Raw genomic sequence first — 23,685 nt, 5'->3', positions numbered from 1 at the left:
TGTTTATCTGAACTGACCCCCCATATCCTGTTTATCTGAACTGACCCCCCCATATCCTGTTTATCTGAACTGACCCCCCCCCCCATACCCTAGGTTTATCTAAACTGACACACCATACTCTAGGTTTATCTAAACTGACACACCATACTCTAGGTTTATCTAAACTGACCCCCCATACTCTAGGTTTATCTAAACTGACCCCCCATACTCTAGGTTTATCTAAACTGACCCCCCATACTCTAGGTTTATCTGAACTGACCCCACTATACTCTAGGTTTATCTGAACTGACCCCCCCATACTCTAGGTTTATCTGAACTGACCCCCCATATCCTGTTTATCTGAACTGACCCCACTATACTCTAGGTTTATCTGAACTGACCCCCCCCATACTCTAGGTTTATCTGAACTGACCCCCCCCATACTCTAGGTTTATCTGAACTGACCCCCCATATCCTGTTTATCTGAACTGACCCCCCCATATCCTGTTTATCTGAACTGACCCCCCCATATCCTGTTTATCTGAACTGACCCCCCCATATCCTGTTTATCTGAACTGACCCCCCCCCCCCATACCCTAGGTTTATCTAAACTGACACACCATACTCTAGGTTTATCTAAACTGACCCCCCATACTCTAGGTTTATCTAAACTGACCCCCCATATCCTAGGTTTATCTGAACTGACCCCCCCATATTCTAGGTTAATCTAAACTGACCCCCCCATACTCTAGGTTTATCTGAAATGACCCCAAAGTTACACAGACTAGTATCCAGATATATTTTGCTTTCCCAGATTAGATGACTGTTCATTAACATTGTTCCTGAATTATATTTACTTTTGCTACATAGACGTTTTATATTTGTAACCACTTCACACTTTTCTTATCTGAAGTTGTGTTATCACTAGTGTTCCAAATGGCACTCTGTTCCCTACATAGGGCACTACTTCTGACCAGAGGCATATGGGCCCTGTTCAAAAGTAGTGCACTATATAGGGGATAGCATGCCATTTTGGGACATACCCATAGCTTTGACATTGTGTGCTGAAGGAGGGCATTAACATGGTCGATTGGCTGTGGGATTGGGTCCTGGTGTACAGGACGACTGTATATAAGGCCTGAGTTCTCCTCCTCCTAACTTCACTCCCTCTGTCCAAGAAGAACCAGAAGCAACCATGATGAACTGGGCTGTCCTCCTGTGTGCCCTAGTGGCCCTGTCCGAGTGTAATGTGAAGTAAGTTTTGTTCTTCTCTTCTCAGTCTGCATATTCTGTTTATTGTTGTCAGCACCTGACCCCAGGTCCAATTCCTGGTACATGGTAATTGCGGCGAATAAAGGGGATTTAGATTGTGACTGTTATTGTGTTTTCAGGATCTCTCTGATCAAGGGGAAGACTGCCAGAGAGACCCTGATGGAGAAGGGTATATGGGAGGAGACCAGGCTGAAGTTCCCCTACAACCCTATGGCCAAGTTCTACCAGACCGGTGATGAGGCTATGACCAACGATGCTGATGTAAGGCACAGACAGAAGCAGTATGGTGAAATGCCTGGTCACTGATCCCACAACTGTTTTTGCTCTATAGCTAATGGCCACGGGAGTTGTCTATACAGCACAAACAGACCTGGGACCAGGCTAGTCTATAGGCTGTATGTTTATTGTTTCAAATATGTCATTATATGTTGGATATTGTGACTGCATAGTTTGAACCCCATTGGCTCTACAGTTTGTGTTCATGTCTTGCTTAAGTTAAATGTACACTGGCATGATCAGATGAATTATGAGCTTACAGAGGAGCATATAGCCAGCCATGCTTCTTGGCATGTGACTAGCTACGTTGTTAGACAAATGTCTGTTTCTTCATAGGACTGTGAAATGTTCACTTGTGTGACCCTGTCACCGTCTCCCTGCAGATGTCCTACTACGGAGTGATAACCATTGGAACCCCTCCCCAGTCCTTCAACGTCATCTTTGACACTGGCTCCTCCAACCTGTGGGTTCCCTCTGTCTACTGCTCCAGCCAGGCCTGCCGTGAGTATATCTTAGGGGTCTGTAGAACACTGCTGGCGTTGGAGAATAGCTATATTTCAAAGTAGTTTACGAGTAGTCTCTTGTGACAAAAGTTGCAAAATACAGTTTTATATTGAGTACTTAGCCAGAGAATGGGAGACGTGGTTGTCGGTTGAGGTTAGGGGCTGAGGGTTTACAGCATAAGAGGGTTGGCTCAACACAATTAAACAATAGAATAGGATTAATGCGTTTTTTTCTATTGTCCCCTTAAGAGCGTGGATGGTAGCGAATAGATCAATACCAATGAATAAATGAATGTTCCGTTTTGCAATGGCACAGTATGTACTTGGTCTGTAATGAACATGTTCATGTTTTTAAATAGAGAATCATGCCAAATACAATCCTGCACAGTCCAGCACCTTCACGTGGGCCAACAAGCCTGTTTCCATTCAGTACGGAACCGGCAGCATGACTGGACAGCTGGCATACGACACTGTTTCGGTATGTAAATGTAGCTAGCTACACATTATTGTGATACATGTTTAGTTGACACTTTCAATTACAACATACTGTACATTACATACAATGCAACCCCTCAAATAATCTTCCACTCAGCACCCGCCATCCCAAAGCGGTCCTGTTTTATATCATCACATGCTAAAAAGTATATTAGTAACTGACTCCAGTACAATCAGCAAAGAAATATAACTACTATTTTGGGTACACTCAATATGGCCGCCTGTCCACACGTCACCAAACAATTGACTTGAATGGGGAAATCATATTCTAGTAATTCTATTTCTATGGTGCCCAGTGACTGACGCTTGCTGTTCTGTTTTTCCAGGTTGGCGGTATCTCTGTAACTAAGCAGATCTTTGGTGCCAGTCAGACTGAGGCTCCCTTCATGGCCCACATGGTTGCCGACGGTATCCTGGGTCTGGCTTTCCCCAACCTGGCGGCCTCTGGGGCCACACCCGTCTTTGACAACATGATGACCCAGGGCCTGGTGTCCCAGAACCTCTTCTCGGTCTACCTGAGCGGGTAACATAGTAACTGTACAAATACACCTGGATGGGAGGTGGCCTTTTCTCTCTGAGCTGTGATATTAATACAGCAATAACGTACCAGCGAATTGATATTTAATACAATTATACAACTGCTTTAAATGTCTTTGAAGGAAAGGTCACATCCATTTCAACATGTGTTGATGATTAAGCAACCTTGTTGACCTTTCTCCTCCTCCAATAGAAACTCAGCAGAGGGTAGTGTGGTGTCTTTCGGAGACATTGAGTCTAACTACTACACCGGACAGATCACCTGGATCCCCCTGTCCTCCGAGACCTACTGGCAGATCAACATGGACAGGTGGGTACACTAGTCCACACAGAGCCTATATCCTGGTCCATATCCATACAAAGATTCATGTCTATACAGTGCCTTCGGAAAGTATTCAGACCCCTTGACTTTTTCTACACATTAAGTTACAGCCTTATTCTAAAATCGATTGCATAGTTTCCCCCCCTTATCCATCTACACACAATGCTCCATAATGACAAAGCAAAAACAGGTTTTTGGAAACCTGATGTGTGTGTGTGTATATATATTAGAAATTTACATAAGGTTTCAGACCCTTTACTCAGTACTATGTTGGAGCACCTTTTGCAGCGATTACAGCCTCAAGTCTTCTTGGGTATGACGCTACAAGCTTGGCACAACTGTATTTGGGGAGCTTCTCTGTACTTTGTGTCGTTCATCTTTCACTCTATCATGACTAGTCTCCCAGTCCCTGCTGCTGAAAAACATCCCCACAGCATGATGCTGCCACCACATGCTTCACCGTAGGGATGGTGCCAGGTTTCCTCCAGACGTGACGCTTGGCATTCAGGACAAAGAGTTCAATCTTGGTTTCATCAGATCAGAGAATCTTGTTTCTCATTGTCTGAGAGTCTTTAGGTGCCTTTAGGCAAACTCCAAGTGGGCTGTCATGTGCCTTTTACTGAGGAGTGGCTTACATCTGGCCACTCTACCATAAAGGCCTGATTGGTGGAGTGCTGCAGAGATGGTTGTCCTTCTGGAAGGTTCTCCCATCTCCACAGACGAACTCTGGAGCTCTGTCAGAGTGACCATCGGGCTCTTGGTTACCTCCTTGACCAAGACCCTTCTTCCCCAATTGCTCAATTCTGACAGGCAGCCAGCTTTAAGAAGAGTGGTTCCAAACCTCTTCCATTTAAGAATGATGGAGGCCACTGGGTTCTTGGGGACCTTCAAAACTGCAGAAATGTTGTGGTACCCTTACCCCGTTCTGTGCCTTGACACAATCCTGTCTTGGAGCTCTACGGACAATTCCTTTGACCTCAGGCTTGTTTTTTGCTCTGACATGCATTGTCAAATGCGGGACCTTATATAGACAGGTGTGTGCCTTTTCAAATCATGTCCAATCAATTGAATTTACCACAGATGGACTCCAATCAAGTTGTAGAAACATCTCAAGGATGATCAATGGAAACAGGATGCATCTGAAATCAATTTCGAGTCTCATAGCAAAGGATCTGAATACTTATGTAAATATGGTATCTGTTTTAAATGTTTTATACATTTGCTAAAATGTAAAAAAAACCTGCTGTCATGTTTTTTTTCGCTTTGTCATTATGGGGTATTGAGATGTCATTATGGGGTATCGTGATGTCATTATGGGGTATTATGATGCCATTATGGGGTATTGTGATGTCATTATGGGGTATTGTAATGTCATTATGGGGTATTGTGTGTGTAGATTGACGAGAAAGATGTTATATTTAATCCATTTTAGAATAAGGCTGTAATGTTAAAAAAAAGTGTGTAAAAAGTCAACATGTTTGATAGTGGACAAGTACATGAAATGAACATACCTACTTCCTGTCTGGAGCCTATGACTAAATGTTGCTGTGCACCTAGCACGTTGAAGTTAATTTTCTCACAACAAACACCTAAAAATGCCAAGAAATATATACATACAACCAAATAGAGGAAGAACAGGTACTCAGCTAGTATTTGTACTTCCAGCGTTACCATCAATGGCAACACAGTGGCTTGCAATGGTGGATGTCAGGCTATCATAGATACTGGCACCTCCCAGATCGTTGGACCAACCACTGACATCAACAACATGAACAGCTGGGTCGGAGCCACCACTGACCAGTATGGAGATGTGAGTTACACGCACACGCACACACACACACGTGTCCAACTATAAGGCTTTTCACACTACTGAGCAGAACCAAGCCAACCCAAGCTGCACTAAGCTGCCTGGTCTTGTTAGTTGTTTGAACGACCGTATTGTTGGAACAACCATGCAACAAATATTTGGGTTGGGACCGGCGTGGTAGTGTGAAAAGGGTGTACATCTGTTCTTGATGTTTTTCCCCTCAATCACCGCCTCCCCTTTGATTAACCACAGAATAAATTACAACATGCTATTACTCCTCTCATAGGCCAACGTGAACTGCAACAACATCGCCAACATGCCCGCGGTGACCTTTACTCTCAACGGAAACGCCTTCACCATCCCTGCCTCCGCCTACACCTCCCAGGTAGTCTACTGAAATACATGTTACATACAACCTATCACCTCCCAGGTAGTCTACTGAAACACATGTTACCTACAACCTATCACCTCCCAGGTAGTCTACTGAAACACATGTTACATACAACCTATCACCTCCCAGGTAGTCTACTGAAACACATGTTACATACAACCTATCACCTCCCAGGTAGTCTACTGAAACACATGTTACATACAACCTATCACCTCCCAGGTAGTCTACTGAAACACATGTTACATACAACCTATCACCTCCCAGGTAGTCTACTGAAACACATGTTACATACAACCTATCACCTCCCAGGTAGTCTACTGAAAGACATGTTACATACAACCTTTATGACCCATCTGACCTTTAATGCTGATGTGTTTCGTAGCTCCTTCATCAGAACACAGATACATCTGAGACGTAACCTTTCTTTTAGATCCTAGAAGCAAAGGGCCTCACATGCCTGATTTTCCTCCTCTCTCTCTCTCTCTCTCTGTAGAGCTCCTACGGCTGTAGGACTGGTTTTGGTAACGGTGGAACTCAGCAGCTCTGGATCCTTGGAGATGTCTTCATCAGGCAGTACTATGCCATCTTTGACAGGCAGAACAACAATGTTGGTCTGGCCCAGATCGCGTAAGATATCTACTGTGAAAGAAGTCTGGATTGAATGGAAGTCTTCCAGTGATGAATAGTAATATGTTATATATGTGATTGTAGCACTAGAATTGGCATAGTTGGGGAAATGTTGTAGATTGTGAAATGTGCACAGTTGCTAAAGAATAAAATATATTTTAGCCTTGGGAATATAGTGTGTGTTTGATGGTCTGTAGCTCTTTCTCCCTGAAGTGAAACTATCCTCTTGTGGAACCTCTTAATGTAAGAGAAATAATAGAATACTATAGAATATAGATCTGGACATGGTGAAGGCAGGTAGGCCCAGAACCATAGATAACCATCTCTTATAGGACTCGGGGTACGAGAACGCTCTGGCTGTAAGGGTTTTCTCCAGAGGAAACTGATAAGGACATGGTGATTGGATGCCAGATAACCTGATGTCCCGATAGATACTGTATCTATCTCAGCCTGTCAATAGAACCAGCTTGTTGAAAGACAGTCTGATATCAAACTCAAAAGTAAATCCTGGTGCAGCGGATTGATCCTTTATTTGTATGGTTTATGAGTCAAAATAGATATCAATCAATCACCTTAAAGCTAGAATCTGTATCTGAAACAAAGTGGACACCCCACCTCTGTTTTGGTAAAAAGCTGAGGGATGGGGCTGGAGAAATGTAACCACTCAAATGAATAGACAGAGCTGTGGATGCAACGACTGACCATCCATGATATCAACATGATGGCATAAAACTTAGATTCAATCAAATCAAGCTTTAACTGGCGATAGCCAGAGGTGGAACTGCGTTTGTGCGGTCAAATCGGTGAGCAGCTGCTCTTGTGTCTGCTTGACAATGATCGCACCCGTCCCACTCGCTCCCACTCCTGTTAGAAGTTCAAAGCAAGAATATGTAAGCTAATTAAGCAATAAGGCCCGGCGAGGTGTGGTATATGGCCAATATACCACGGCTAAGGGCTGTTCTAAGCAAGACACAATGCGGAGTGCCTGGATACAGCCCTTAGCCGTGGTATATTGGCCATTTATCACAAACCCCCAAGGTGCCTTATTGCTATTATAAACTGGTTACCAACGTAATTAGAGCAGTAAAAATAAATGTTTTGTCATACCTTACTCTTACCTGTGTCCTGCGCCTGACTCCTTCGCTATCTTTTAGATAGACTCTGACAGAATCACGCACCTCTTAGAAGGAGTCAGGCGCAGGACACAGGTAAGAGTAATAATCACTGATTTACTCAATCCAAAACGTAACAAAATCCCGTTCCAAACAAGAACCAAAACAGGACTCAAAATACAACACACCGGAATACACAAAAGACAATCACGCACAAAACAGACAGGGAAAACCAGAGGGTTAAATAAGGAACATAATTATGAACCAGGTTTGTAAACAGACAAAACAAAAGGAAAAATAAAACATGGATCGGTGGCGGCTAGAAATCCGGTGACGTCGACCACCAAACACCGCCCGAACAGACGTGACAGATACAGAGATAGTAGGGGTCATTAGAAGGTAGAGAGACAGATACAGAGACAGTAGGGGTCATTAGAAGATAGAGAGAGACAGATACAGAGACAGTAGGGGTCATTAGAAGATAGAGAGAGACAGATACAGAGATAGTAGGGGTCATTAGAAGGTAGAGAGACAGATACAGAGATAGTAGGGGTCATTAGAAGGTAGAGAGACAGATACAGAGAGAGTAGGGGTCATTAGAAGGTAGAGAGAGACAGATACAGAGAGAGTAGGGGTCATTAGAAGGTAGAGAGAGACAGATATAGAGAGAGTAGGGGTCATTAGAAGGTAGAGAGAGAGACAGATACAGAGAGAGTAGGGGTCATTAGAAGGTAGAGAGAGACAGATACAGAGAGAGTAGGGGTCATTAGAAGGTAGAGAGAGACAGATACAGAAAGAGTAGGGGTCATTAGAAGTGACAGTTGGAAGGTAGAGAGAGACATAGAGAGTAAACACCAAATTGAGACTGCATGTAGAATTCTACAAAAATAAAAATATAAAATATCCTCTGTGTTCACCAAATAATGCATGCAGAGCAGAATTAGGACGATACCCGCTAATGATCAAATTCCAGAAAAGCGACGTTAAATTCTACAACCAATTCTCAAACCTTCCATAACAAAGCCATCACCTACAGAGAAATAGACCTGGAGAAGCGCCCGCTAAGATTGCTGGTCCTGGGGTTCTGTTCACAAACAGACTCCACAGAGCCCCAGGAGAGCAACACAATTAGACCCAACCATAGGCGGAAATCCCAAGGGGGACGGGACACACACAACCCCCCATCCTGGGAAAAATATGATTTGTCCCCCCCAATATATCACTGTAAACATAACTATGTAATTTCAATAATATTAATAATACGCAATGAAAGCACTTGTGCTGATTATAGACACTTAATAGCTTGTCTTTAAGTTTTAAAAGATTGCGACCCCCCCTGCCATTTGCACAGGTACTGGGCATCAAATCAAATCAAATCAAATGTATTTATATAGCCCTTCTTACATCAGCTGATATCTCAAAGTGCTGTCCAGAAACCCAGCCTAAAACCTCAAACAGCAAGCAATGCAGGTGTAGAAGCACGGTGGCTAGGAAAAACTCCCTAGAAAGGCCAAAACCTAGGAAGAAACCTAGAGAGGAACCATGCTATGAGGGGTGGCCAGTCCTCTTCTGGCTGTGTCGGGTGGAGATTATAACAGAACATGGTCAAGATGTTCAAATGTTCATAAATGACCAGCATGGTCAAATAATAATAATCACAGTAGTTGTCGAGGGTGCAACAAGTCAGCAAATCAGGAGTAAATGTCAGTTTGCTTTTCATAGCCGATCATTAAGAGTATCTCTACCGCTCCTGCTGTCTCTAGAGAGTTGAAAACAGCAGGTCTGGGACAGGTAGCACATGAACAGCTCAGGGTTCCATAGCCGCAGGCAGAACAGTTGAAACTGGAGCAGCAGCACGGCCAGGCGGACTGGGGACAGCAAGTAGTCATCATGCCAGGTAGTCCTGAGACATGGTCCCAGGGCTCAGGTCCTCCGAGAGAGAGAAAGAAAGAAAGAGAGAAAGAGAGAATTAGAGAGAGCATACTTAAATTCACACAGGACACCGGATAAGACAGGAGAAGTACTCCAGATATAACAAACTGACCCTAGGCCCCCGACACATAAACTACTGCAGCATAAATACTGGAGGATGAGACAGGAGGGGTCAGGAGACACTGTGGCCCCATCCGATGATACCCCCGGCCAGGGCCAAACAGGCAGGATATAACCCCACCCACTTGCCAAAGCACAGCCCCCACACCACTAGAGGGATATCTTCAACCACCAACTTACCATCCTGAGACAAGGCCGAGTATAGCCTACAAAGATCTCCGCCACGGCACAACCCAAGGGGGGGACGCCAACCCAGACAGGAAGATCACGTCAGTGACTCAACCCACTCAAGTGACGCACCCCTCCTAGGTATGGCATGGAAGAGCACCAGTAAGCCAGTGACTCAGCCCCTGTAATAGGGATAGAGGCAGAGAAACCCAGTGTAGAGGAACCAGCCATGCAGAGACAGCACTCCTAGAATTATGGTTTGTAAAAAATAAATAAATATATACATATATATTTTTTTTATATTAGTTCGATCATTGTTGGATGACAATGATTCCAAAAATAAAGCGATAAAGTATACATTTGAATCAATCACTTTCGGAGGTTTTAAATAAATAAAAAAAATCAGTAATCTTTAAACAGTAAGCTAGTAATATATAAAATAAATGCAAAATCTTTAATGGTTTAAAAAATGGACTTAGCAAGTTTGACTCAAACCTTTCCAAAATAGGCAGTAATGTTGCCCTCATGTTTTAAGATATTAGATTTGTTTTTGCTTTGAGAAAAAAAAAATAGTTAAACTGTAAAAAGACAGGTGATTAGATAAGTGATCTGTAGTGATTTTTATATATTCTATATATACTGATTGTTGCCTTGAGTGCAATTGAGTCATTGTAATGTTTACTTTTTTACACTCCTGGGCCAGACTACACTCAATCATATGACCTACTAAAGAGATGAGTCTTCAGTAAAGACTTAAAGGTTGAGACCGAGTTTGCGTCTCTCACATGGGTAGGCAGACCATTCCAGAAAAATGGAGCTCTATAGGAGAAAGCCCTGCCTCCAGCTGTTTGCTTGGAAATTTTAGGGATAATTAGGAGGCCTGCGTCTTACGTGTAGGTAGCGTACGTGTAGGTATGTACGGCAGGACCAAATCGGAAAGATAGGTAGGAGCAAGCCCATGTAATGCTTTGTAGGTTAGCAGTAAAACATTGAAATCAGCCCTTCCCTTTACAGGAAGCCAGTGTAGGGAGGCTAGCACTGGAGTAATATGATAATTTTTTTTGGTTCTAGTCAGGATTCTAGCAGCCGTATTTAGCACTAACTGAAGTTTATTTAGTGCTTTATCCGGGTAGCTGGAAAGTAGAGCATTGCGGTAGTCTAACCTAGAAGTAACAAAAGCATGGATACATTTTTCTGCATCATTTTTGGACAGAAAGTTTCTGATTTTTGCAATGTTACGTAGATGGAAAAAAGCTGTCCTTGAAACAGTCTTGATATGTTCGTCAAAAGAGAGATCAGGGTCCAGAGTAACGTCGAGGTCCTTCACAGTTTTATTGAGACGACTGTACAACCATCAAGATTAATTGTCAGATCCAACAGAAGACCTTTTTGTTTCTTGGGACCTAGAACAAGCATCTCTGTTTTATCCGAGTTTAAAAGTAGAACGTTTGCAGCCATCCACTTCCTTATGTCTGAAACACAGGCTTCTAGCGAGGGCAATTTTGGCGCTTCACCATGTTTCATTGAAATGTACAGCTGTGTGTCATCCGCATAGCAGTGAAAATTAACATTATGTTTTCGAATGACATCCCCAAGAGGTAAAATATATAGTGAATACAATAGTGATCCTAAAACGGAACCTTGAGGAACACCGAAATTTACAGTTGATTTGTCAGAGGACAAACCATTCACAGAGACAAACTGATATCTTTCCGACAGATAAGATCTAAACCAGGCCAGAACTTGTCCATGTAGACCAATTTGGGTTTCCAATCTCTCCAAAAGAATGTGGTGATCGATGGTATCAAAAGCAGCACTAAGGTCTAGGAGCACGAGGACAGATGCAGAGCCTCAGTCTGACGCCATTAAAAGGTAATTTACCACCTTCACAAGTGCAGTCTCAGTGCTATGATGGGGTCTAAAACCAGACTGAAGCATTTCGTATACATTGTTTGTCTTCAGGAAGGCAGTGAGTTGCTGCGCAACAGCTTTTTCTAAAATTTTTGAGAGGAATGGAAGATTCGATATAGGCCGATAGTTTTTTATATTTTCTGGGTCAAGGTTTGGCTTTTTCAAGAGAGGCTTTATTATTGCCACTTTTAGTGAGTATGGTACACATCCGGTGGATAGAGAGACGTTTATTATGTTCAACATAGGAGGGCCAAGCATAGGAAGCAGCTCTTTCAGTAGTTTAGTTGGAATAGGGTCCAGTATGCAGCTTGAAGGTTTAGAGGCCATGATTATTTTCATCATTGTGTCAAGAGATATAGTACTAAAACACTTGAGTGTCTCTCTTGATCCTAGGTCCTGGCAGAGTTGTGCAGACTCAGGACAACTGAGCTTTGGAAGAATAGGCAGATTTAAAGAGGAGTCCGTAATTTGCTTTCTAATGATCATGATCTTTTCCTCAAAGAAGTTCATGAATTTATTACTGCTGAGGTGAAAGCCATCCTCTCTTGGGGAATGCTGCTTTTTAGTTAGGTTTATGACCGTATCAAAAATAAATTTCGGATTGTTCTTATTTTCCTCAATTAAGTTGGAAAAATAGGATGATCGAGCAGCAGTGAGGGCTCTTCGATACTGCAAGGTACTGTCTTTCCAAGCTAGCCGGAAGACTTCCAGTTTGGTGTGGCGCCATTTCCGTTCCAATTTTTTGGAAGCTTGCTTCAGTGCTCGGGTATTTTCTGTATACCAGGGAGCTAGTTTCTTATGACAAATGTTTTTAGTTTTTAGGGGTGCGACTGCATCTAGGGTATTGCGCAAGGTTAAATTGAGTTCCTCAGTTAGGTGGTTAACTGATTTTTGTTCTCTGACGTCCTTGGGTAGGCAGAGGGATTCTGGAAAGGCATCTAGGAATCTTTGGGTTGACTGAGAATTTATAGCACGACTTTTGATGCTCCTTGGTTGGGGTCTGAGCAGATTATTTGTTGCGATTACAAACGTAATAAAATGGTGGTCCGATAGTCCAGGATTATGAGGAAAAACATTAAGCTCCACAACATATCCACAGTATATATCCTTTCGAGAGTTCGAATTGTGTCCTGCACGTCATCTTTAGGTTATTGTTTTAAATTAGAAAAAGAAATGAGCATTTTCATCTTTAAACTGGTTAAAAGTTGATCGTTAAAATGTTTTGTCAGAGACTACCTCTACTATACCTTCAGACATTCTGTTGAATGTACTGATCACCAACGCCTGATTACAGACCAATTGTTCATGAATGATGTAAATAAACTTGTGTTGTTCTGTCAATATTCTCTGTATCGTCTGGGACATGAACCTTTTTCTTCATATATTGCTGTGTTGTTGTTAAACGCTGTTATCAAATCACTTTGGCAATGTTAAGCTAATCTACTTTCCAAATGGAAACATGGGACATTTTGATAAGATTATGAAAAGGTACATTCAGCATTACTTAGTCCCAGATAGGTGCAGTGAAATATGTTGTTTTAGAGGGTCAGTCATAGAGGTACGGCGCTCCCAAGAGCAAATTAGGGCTAACGACAGGTTTTTCTCCTTGTCGGCTCACGTTTCACAAAACAGTGATTGAGTTATGTTATTAGCCTAAATTATGACTATGCAATCTATTCATCACGTAAAGAATGGTAGCCTATTTTACATAAGTTTTTGCTATAATAGATGCATGCAATGCTTTAATATAAAGGTTACATTTTATGTTGAAATAAAAGAGCTTCCCTAAACTTTAAACTCACGTGCCGCCTACGCATGTCGGCATTTGATGTCGGCCTTGTTGTTATTTGATCATGTGTATTATGCGTCTATTTCACGTTGCACTGAATATGCCGTTCCACAAGTAAATGAGACAATATACCATGAGGTTGAGTAATGGTCGACATTATACACCACATCACAAAACATTAGGAACACCTGCTCTTTCCATGACATAGACTGACCAGGTGAATCCAGGTGAAAGCTATGATCCCTTATTGATGTCACTTCTTACATCCACTTCAATCAGTGTAGATGAAGGCGAGGAGACGTGTTAAAGAAGGATTTGCAAGCCTTGAGACAAATGAGACATGGATTGTGTATGTGTGCCATTCAGAGGGTAAATGGGTAAGACAAAATATTGTATTATTTCAAGTGCCTTTGAAAGGGGCTATGGTAGTAGGTGCCAGACGCACCTGTTTGAGTGTGTGAAGAACTGCAACGCTGCTGGGTTTTTCACGCTCAACAGTTTCCCGTGTATCAATAATGGTCCACTACCAAAAAAGATATCCAGCCAACTTGACACAACAGTGGGAAGCATTGGAGTCAACATGGGCCAGCATCCCTGTGGAACGCTTTCGACAACTTGTAGAGTCCATGGCCCTACTAAAAAACTAAATATTAGGTAGTTGTCCCTAATGTTTTGTACACCCAGTGTATATGCCGTTCCACAAACCTTTAACTCTAATATTGCAGTGATAATGAATGGTTGTGAATAAAATACAATTTGTTTATTTTTGCTGTTCTCCAAATATTATTATAGAGTTTTTAAATTGTCTAGAAATGCAGTAAATGAGCTTCAACTTTCAAAAAAGTTCCCACTTTGCCATATCCTGTTTATCTGAACTGACCCCCCATACTCTAGGTTTATCTGTAACGGGTGACGCTCTCCTCATCCTCAGATGAGGTGAGGAGAGAAGGATCCTCAGACCAAAACGCAGGCTTTGGGAAATAAGCCATCTTTATTAACACAACGATAAAGATGGCAACACGAAACGAAACAAACACTTGCAAAACTACAAAATAACAAAACGACGTTGACGAGACCTGAACATAAACTTACATAACTAAACATAAACTTACGTACAGGTAACAGACGACATCGAAACGAAAACGAAACAAACAAACTCTACAGTCCTATGTGGTACGAACATAACATACGGACACAGGAGACAATCACCCACAAACAAACAGTGAGAATGCCCTACCTAAATATGACTCTTAATTAGAGGCAAACGCAAACCACCTGCCTCTAATCAAGAGCCATACCAGGCAAACCGAAACCAACATAGAAACAGATAACATAGAATGCCCACCCAACCTCACGTCCTGACCAACTAACACACAAAAACTAACATAAATAGGTCAGGAACGTGACATTATCTGAACTGACCCCCCCCATACTCTAGGTTTATCTAAACTGACCACCCCATACTCTAGGTTTATCTGAACAGACCCCCCCCATACTCTAGGTTTATCTGAACTGACCCCCCATATCCTGTTTATCTGAACTGACCCCCCCATATCCTGTTTATCTGAACTGACCCCCCCATATCCTGTTTATCTGAACTGACCCCCCCCCCCCCATACCCTAGGTTTATCTAAACTGACACACCATACTCTAGGTTTATCTAAACTGACCCCCCATACTCTAGGTTTATCTAAACTGACCCCCCATATCCTAGGTTTATCTGAACTGACCCCCCCATATTCTAGGTTAATCTAAACTGACCCCCCCATACTCTAGGTTTATCTGAAATGACCCCAAAGTTACACAGACTAGTATCCAGATATATTTTGCTTTCCCAGATTAGATGACTGTTCATTAACATTGTTCCTGAATTATATTTACTTTTGCTACATAGGCGTTTTATATTTGTAACCACTTCACACTTTTCTTATCTGAAGTTGTGTTATCACTAGTGTTCCAAATGGCACTCTGTTCCCTACATAGGGCACTACTTCTGACCAGAGGCATATGGGCCCTGTTCAAAAGTAGTGCACTATATAGGGGATAGCATGCCATTTTGGGACATACGCATAGCTTTGACATTGTGTGCTGAAGGAGGGCATTAACATGGTCGATTGGCTGTGGGATTGGGTCCTGGTGTACAGGACGACTGTATATAAGGCCTGAGTTCTCCTCCTCCTAACTTCACTCCCTCTGTCCAAGAAGAACCAGAAGCAACCATGATGAACTGGGCTGTCCTCCTGTGTGCCCTAGTGGCCCTGTCCGAGTGTAATGTGAAGTAAGTTTTGTTCTTCTCTTCTCAGTCTGCATATTCTGTTTATTGTTGTCAGCACCTGACCCCAGGTCCAATTCCTGGTACATGGTAATTGCGGCGAATAAAGGGGATTTAGATTGTGACTGTTATTGTGTTTTCAGGATCTCTCTGATCAAGGGGAAGACTGCCAGAGAGACCCTGATGGAGAAGGGTATATGGGAGGAGACCAGGCTGAAGTTCCCCTACAACCCTATGGCCAAGTTCTACCAGACCGGTGATGAGGCTATGACCAACGATGCTGATGTAAGGCACAGACAGAAGCAGTATGGTGAAATGCCTGGTCACTGATCCCACAACTGTTTTTGCTCTATAGCTAATGGCCACGGGAGTTGTCTATACAGCACAAACAGACCTGGGACCAGGCTAGTCTATAGGCTGTATGTTTATGGTTTCAAATATGTCATTATATGTTGGATATTGTGACTGCATAGTTTGAACCCCATTGGCTCTACAGTTTGTGTTCATGTCTTGCTTAAGTTAAATGTACACTGGCATGATCAGATTATTTATGAGCTTACAGAGGAGCATATAGCCAGCCATGCTTCTTGGCATGTGACTAGCTACGTTGTTAGACAAATGTCTGTTTCTTCATAGGACTGTGAAATGTTCACTTGTGTGACCCTGTCACCGTCTCCCTGCAGATGTCCTACTACGGAGTGATAACCATTGGAACCCCTCCCCAGTCCTTCAACGTCATCTTTGACACTGGCTCCTCCAACCTGTGGGTTCCCTCTGTCTACTGCTCCAGCCAGGCCTGCCGTGAGTATATCTTAGGGGTCTGTAGAACACTACTGGCGTTGGAGAATAGCTATATTTCAAAGTAGTTTACGAGTAGTCTCTTGTGACAAAAGTTGCAAAATACAGTTTTATATTGAGTACTTAGCCAGAGAATGGGAGACGTGGTTGTCGGTTGAGGTTAGGGGCTGAGGGTTTACAGCATAAGAGGGTTGGCTCAACACAATTAAACAATAGAATAGGATTAATGCGTTTTTTTCTATTGTCCCCTTAAGAGCGTGGATGGTAGCGAATAGATCAATACCAATGAATAAATGAATGTTCCGTTTTGCAATGGCACAGTATGTACTTGGTCTGTAATGAACATGTTCATGTTTTTAAATAGAGAATCATGCCAAATACAATCCTGCACAGTCCAGCACCTTCACGTGGGCCAACAAGCCTGTTTCCATTCAGTACGGAACCGGCAGCATGACTGGACAGCTGGCATACGACACTGTTTCGGTATGTAAATGTAGCTAGCTACACATTATTGTGATACATGTTTAATTGACACTTTCAATTACAACATGCTGTACATTACATACAATGCAACCCCTCAAATAATCTTCCACTCAGCACCCGCCATCCCAAAGCGGTCCTGTTTTATATCATCACATGCTAAAAAGTATATTAGTAACTGACTCAAGTACAGTCAGCAAAGAAATATACAGTATATCACAAAAGTGAGTACACCCCTCACATTTTTGTAAATATTTGAGTATATCTTTTCATGTGACAACACTGAAGAAATGACACTTTGCTACAATGTAAAGTAGTGAGTGTACAGCTTGTATAACAGTGTAAATTTGCTGTCCCCTCAAAATAACTCAACACACAGCCATTAATGTCTAAACTGCTGGCAACAAAAGTGAGTACACCCCTAAGTGAAAATGTCCAAATTGGGCCCAAAGTGTCAATATTTTGTGTGGCCACCATCATTTTCCAGCACTGCCTTAACCCTCTTGGGCATGGAGTTCACCAGAGCTTCACAGGTTGCCACTGGAGTCCTCTTCCACTCCTCCATGACAACATCACGGAGCTGGTGGATGTTAGAGACCTTGCACTCCTCCACCTTCCATTTGAGGATGCCTCACAGATGCTCAATAGGGTTTAGGTCTGGAGACATGCTTGGCCAGTCCTTCACCTTTACCCTCAGCTTCTTTAGCAAGGCAGTGGTCGTCTTGGAGGTGTGTTTGGGGTCGTTATCATGTTGGAATACTGCCCTGCGGCCCAGTCTCCGAAGGGAGGGGATCATGCTCTGCTTCAGTATGTCACAGTACATGTTGGCATTCATGGTTCCCTCAATGAACTGTAGCTCCCCAGTGCCGGCAGCACTCATGCAGCCCCAGACCATGACACTCCCACCACCATGCTTGACTGTAGGCAAGACACACTTGTCTTTGTACTCCTCACCTGGTTGCCGCCACACACGCTTGACACCATCTGAACCAAATAAGTTTATCTTGGTCTCATCAGACCACAGGACATGGTTCCAGTAATCTATGTCCTTTGTCTGTTTGTCTTCAGCAAACTGTTTGCGGGATTTCTTTGCATCATCTTTAGAAGAGGCTTCCTTCTGGGACGACAGCCATGCAGACCAATTTGATGCAGTGTACGGCGTATGGTCTGAGCACTGACAGGCTGACCCCCCACCCCTTCAACCTCTGCAGCAATGCTGGCAGCACTCATACGTCTATTCCCCAAAGACAACCTCTGGATATGACGCTGAGCACGTGCACTCAACTTCTTTGGTCGACCATGGCGAGGCCTGTTCTGAGTGGAACCTGTCCAGTTAAACCGCTGTATGGTCTTGGCCACCGTGCTGCAGCTCAGTTTCAGGGTCTTGGCAATCTTCTTATAGCCCAGGCCATCTTTATGTAGAGCAACAATTATTTTTTTCAGATCCTCAGAGAGTTCTTTGCCATGAGGTGCCATGTTGAACTTCCAGTGACCAGTCAGTATGAGGGAGTGTGAGAGCGATGAAACCAAATTTAACATACCTGCTCCCCATTCACACCTGAGACCTTGTAACACTAACGAGTCACATGACACCGGGGAGGGAAAATGGCTAATTGGGCCCAATTTGGACATTTTCACTTAGGGGTGTACTCACTTTTGTTGCCAGCAGTTTAGACATTAATGGCTGTGTGTTGAGTTATTTTGAGGGGACAGCAAATTTACACTGTTATACAAGCTGTACACTCACTACTTTACATTGTAGCAAAGTGTCATTTCTTCAGTGTTGTCACATGAAAAGATATACTCAAATATTTACAAAAATGTGAGGGGTGTACTCACTTTTGTGATATACTGTAACTACTATTTTGGGTACACTCAATATGGCCGCCTGTCCACACGTCACCAAACAGTTGACTTGAATGGGGAAATCGTATTCTAGTAATTCTATTTCTATGGTGCCCAGTGACTGACGCTTGCTGTTCTGTTTTTCCAGGTTGGCGGTATCTCTGTAACTAAGCAGATCTTTGGTGCCAGTCAGACCGAGGCTCCCTTCATGGCCTACATGGTTGCCGACGGTATCCTGGGCCTGGCTTTCCCCAACCTGGCGGCCTCTGGGGCCACACCCGTCTTTGACAACATGATGACCCAGGGCCTGGTGTCCCAGAGCCTCTTCTCGGTCTACCTGAGCGGGTAACATAGTAACTGTACAAATACACCTGGATGGGAGGTGGCCTTTTCTCTCTGAGCTGTGATATTAATACAGCAAGAACGTACCAGCGAATTGATATTTAATACAATTATACAACTGCTTTAAATGTCTTTGAAGGAAAAGTGACATCCATTTCAACATGTGTTGATGATTAAGCAACCTTGTTGACCTTTCTCCTCCTCCAATAGAAACTCAGCAGAGGGTAGTGTGGTGTCTTTCGGAGACATTGAGTCTAACTACTACACCGGACAGATCACCTGGATCCCCCTGTCCTCCGAGACCTACTGGCAGATCAACATGGACAGGTGGGTACACTAGTCCACACAGAGCCTATATCCTGGTCCATATCCATACAAAGATTCATGTCTATACAGTGTCTTCGGAAAGTATTCAGACCCCTTGACTTTTTCTACACATTAAGTTACAGCCTTATTCTAAAATCGATTGCATAGTTTCCCCCCCTTATCCATCTACACACAATGCTCCATAATGACAAAGCAAAAACAGGTTTTTGGAAACCTGATGTGTGTGTGTGTATATATATTAGAAATTTACATAAGGTTTCAGACCCTTTACTCAGTACTATGTTGGAGCACCTTTTGCAGCGATTACAGCCTCAAGTCTTCTTGGGTATGACGCAACAAGCTTGGCACAACTGTATTTGGGGAGCTTCTCTGTACTTTGTGTCGTTCATCTTTCACTCGATCCTGATTAGTCTCCCAGTCCCTGCTGCTGAAAAACATTCCCACAGCATGATGCTGCCACCACATGCTTCACCGTAGGGATGGTGCCAGGTTTCCTCCAGACGTGACGCTTGGCATTCAGGCCAAAGAGTTCAATCTTGGTTTCATCAGATCAGAGAATCTTGTTTCTCATTGTCTGAGAGTCTTTAGGTGCCTTTTGGCAAACTCCAAGTGGGCTGTCATGTGCCTTTTACTGAGGAGTGGCTTCCATCTGGCCACTCTACCATAAAGGCCTGATTGGTGGAGTGCTGCAGAGATGGTTGTCCTTCTGGAAGGTTCTCCCATCTCCACAGAGGAACTCTGGAGCTCTGTCAGAGTGACCATCGGGCTCTTGGTTACCTCCTTGACCAAGACCCTTCTTCCCCAATTGCTCAATTCTGACAGGCAGCCAGCTTTAAGAAGAGTGGTTCCAAACTTCTTCCATTTAAGAATGATGGAGGCCACTGGGTTCTTGGGGACCTTCAAAACTGCAGAAATGTTGTGGTACCCTTACCCAGTTCTGTGCCTTGACACAATCCTGTCTTGGAGCTCTACGGACAATTCCTTTGACCTCAGGCTTGGTTTTTGCTCTGACATGCATTGTCAAATGCGGGACCTTATGTAGACAGGTGTGTGTCTTTCCAAATCATGTCCAATCAATTGAATTTACCACAGATGGACTCCAATCAAGTTGTAGAAACATCTCAAGGATGATCAATGGAAACAGGATGCATCTGAAATCAATTTCGAGTCTCATAGCAAAGGATCTGAATACTTATGTAAATATGGTATCTGTTTTAAATGTTTTATACATTTGCTAAAATGTAAAAAAAACCTGCTGTCATGTTTTTTTTCGCTTTGTCATTATGGGGTATTGTGATGTCATTATGGGGTATTGTGATGTCATTATGGGGTATTGTGATGTCATTATGGGGTATTGTGATGCCATTATGGGGTATTGTGATGTCATTATGGGGTATTGTAATGTCATTATGGGGTATTGTGTGTGTAGATTGACGAGAAAGATGTTATATTTAATCCATTTTAGAATAAGGCTGTAATGTTAAAAAAAAGTGTGTAAAAAGTCAACAGGTTTGATAGTGGACAAGTACATGAAATGAACATACCTACTTCCTGTCTGGAGCCTATGACTAAATGTTGCTGTGCGCTTAGCACGTTGAAGTTAATTTTCTCACAACAAACACCTAAAAATGCCAAGAAATATATACATAAAACCAAATAGAGGAAGAACAGGTACTCAGCTAGTATTTGTCCTTCCAGCGTTACCATCAATGGCAACACAGTGGCTTGCAATGGTGGATGTCAGGCTATCATAGATACTGGCACCTCCCAGATCGTTGGACCAACCACTGACATCAACAACATGAACAGCTGGGTCGGAGCCACCACTGACCAGTATGGAGATGTGAGTTACACGCACACGCACACGCACACACACACACACGTGTCCAACTATAAGGCTTTTCACACTACTGAGCGGAACCAAGCCAACCCAAGCTGCACTAAGCTGCCTGGTCTTGTTAGTTGTTTGAACGACCGTATTGTTGGAACAACCATGCTACAAATATTTGGGTTGGGACCGGCGTGGTAGTGTGAAAAGGGTGTACATCTGTTCTTGATGTTTTTCCCCTCAATCACCGCCTCCCCTTTGATTAACCACAGAATAAATTACAACATGTTATTACTCCTCTCATAGGCCAACGTGAACTGCAACAACATCGCCAACATGCCCGCGGTGACCTTTACTCTCAACGGAAACGCCTTCACAATCCCTGCCTCCGCCTACACCTCCCAGGTAGTCTACTGAAATACATGTTACATACAACCTATCACCTCCCAGGTAGTCTACTGAAACACATGTTACATACAACCTATCACCTCCCAGGTAGTCTACTGAAACACATGTTACATACAACCTATCACCTCCCAGGTAGTCTACTGAAACACATGTTACATACAACCTATCACCTCCCAGGTAGTCTACTGAAAGACATGTAACATACAACCTATCACCTCCCAGGTAGTCTACTGAAACACATGTTACATACAACCTATCACCTCCCAGGTAGTCTACTGAAATACATGTTACATACAACCTATCACCTCCCAGGTAGTCTACTGAAAGACATGTTACATACAACCTATCACCTCCCAGGTAGTCTACTGAAATACATGTTACATACAACCTATCACCTCCCAGGTAGTCTACTGAAACACATGTTACATACAACCTATCACCTCCCAGGTAGTCTACTGAAACACATGTTACATACAACCTATCACCTCCCAGGTAGTCTACTGAAAGACATGTTACATACAACCTTTATGACCCATCTGATCTTTAATGCTGATGTGTTTCGTAGCTCCTTCATCAGAACACAGATACATCTGAGACGTAACCTTTCTTTTAGATCCTAGAAGCAAAGGGCCTCACATGCCTGATTTTCCTCCTCTCTCTCTCTCTGTAGAGCTCCTACGGCTGTAGGACTGGTTTTGGTAACGGTGGAACTCAGCAGCTCTGGATCCTTGGAGATGTCTTCATCAGGCAGTACTATGCCATCTTTGACAGGCAGAACAACAATGTTGGTCTGGCCCAGATCGCGTAAGATATCTACTGTGAAAGAAGTCTGGATTGAATGGAAGTCTTCCAGTGATGAATAGTAATATGTTATATATGTGATTGTAGCACTAGAATTGGCATAGTTGGGGAAATGTTGTAGATTGTGAAATGTGCACAGTTGCTAAAGAATAAAATATATTTTAGCCTTGGGAATATAGTGTGTGTTTGATGGTCTGTAGCTCTTTCTCCCTGAAGTGAAACTATCCTCTTGTGGAACCTCTTAATGTAAGAGAAATAATAGAATACTATAGAATATAGATCTGGACATGGTGAAGGCAGGTAGGCCCAGAACCATAGATAACCATCTCTTATAGGACTCGGGGTACGAGAACGCTCTGGCTGTAAGGGTTTTCTCCAGAGGAAACTGATAAGGACATGGTGATTGGATGCCAGATAACCTGATGTCCCGATAGATACTGTATCTATCTCAGCCTGTCAATAGAACCAGCTTGTTGAAAGACAGTCTGATATCAAACTCAAAAGTAAATCCTGGTGCAGCGGATTGATCCTTTATTTGTATGGTTTATGAGTCAAAATAGATATCAATCAATCACCTTAAAGCTAGAATCTGTATCTGAAACAAAGTGGACACCCCACCTCTGTTTTGGTAAAAAGCTGAGGGATGGGGCTGGAGAAATGTAACCACTCAAATGAATAGACAGAGCTGTGGATGCAACGACTGACCATCCATGATATCAACATGATGGCATAAAACTTAGATTCAATCAAATCAAGCTTTAACTGGCGATAGCCAGAGGTGGAACTGCGTTTGTGCGGTCAAATCGGTGAGCAGCTGCTCTTGTGTCTGCTTGACAATGATCGCACCCGTCCCACTCGCTCCCACTCCTGTTAGAAGTTCAAAGCAAGAATATGTAAGCTAATTAAGCAATAAGGCCCGGCGAGGTGTGGTATATGGCCAATATACCACGGCTAAGGGCTGTTCTAAGCAAGACACAATGCGGAGTGCCTGGATACAGCCCTTAGCCGTGGTATATTGGCCATTTATCACAAACCCCCAAGGTGCCTTATTGCTATTATAAACTGGTTACCAACGTAATTAGAGCAGTAAAAATAAATGTTTTGTCATACCTTACTCTTACCTGTGTCCTGCGCCTGACTCCTTCGCTATCTTTTAGATAGACTCTGACAGAATCACGCACCTCTTAGAAGGAGTCAGGCGCAGGACACAGGTAAGAGTAATAATCACTGATTTACTCAATCCAAAACGTAACAAAATCCCGTTCCAAACAAGAACCAAAACAGGACTCAAAATACAACACACCGGAATACACAAAAGACAATCACGCACAAAACAGACAGGG

General features: G+C 43.1%; 2 protein-coding genes across 2 annotated transcripts; both read left to right on the top strand.

The window, feature by feature from the left end:
* The first annotated feature begins 1,141 nt into the window (after window positions 1-1,141).
* On the top strand, window positions 1,142-6,281 carry LOC129829347 (pepsin A-like). Its single transcript, XM_055891014.1, has 9 exons — window positions 1,142-1,233; window positions 1,371-1,512; window positions 1,911-2,028; window positions 2,390-2,508; window positions 2,852-3,048; window positions 3,256-3,372; window positions 5,050-5,194; window positions 5,478-5,576; window positions 6,076-6,281. Exons 1-9 carry the CDS (start codon window positions 1,175-1,177, stop codon window positions 6,211-6,213), a joined length of 1,134 nt encoding a protein of 377 aa, XP_055746989.1. The 5' UTR covers window positions 1,142-1,174; the 3' UTR covers window positions 6,214-6,281.
* Window positions 6,282-15,445: 9,164 nt separating this feature from the next.
* LOC129829496 (pepsin A-like) lies at window positions 15,446-22,417 on the top strand. The gene is made up of 9 exons (XM_055891213.1): window positions 15,446-15,519; window positions 15,657-15,798; window positions 16,197-16,314; window positions 16,676-16,794; window positions 18,785-18,981; window positions 19,189-19,305; window positions 21,004-21,148; window positions 21,440-21,538; window positions 22,212-22,417. Exons 1-9 carry the CDS (start codon window positions 15,461-15,463, stop codon window positions 22,347-22,349), a joined length of 1,134 nt encoding a protein of 377 aa, XP_055747188.1. The 5' UTR covers window positions 15,446-15,460; the 3' UTR covers window positions 22,350-22,417.
* Window positions 22,418-23,685: the final 1,268 nt, after the last annotated feature.

This window comes from Salvelinus fontinalis, chromosome 31, assembly GCF_029448725.1.
Source record: "Salvelinus fontinalis isolate EN_2023a chromosome 31, ASM2944872v1, whole genome shotgun sequence".
NCBI lineage: Eukaryota > Metazoa > Chordata > Actinopteri > Salmoniformes > Salmonidae > Salvelinus > Salvelinus fontinalis.
Note: the sequence above shows the minus strand (reverse complement) of the source record. Positions and strands in the feature narration are given on the sequence as shown.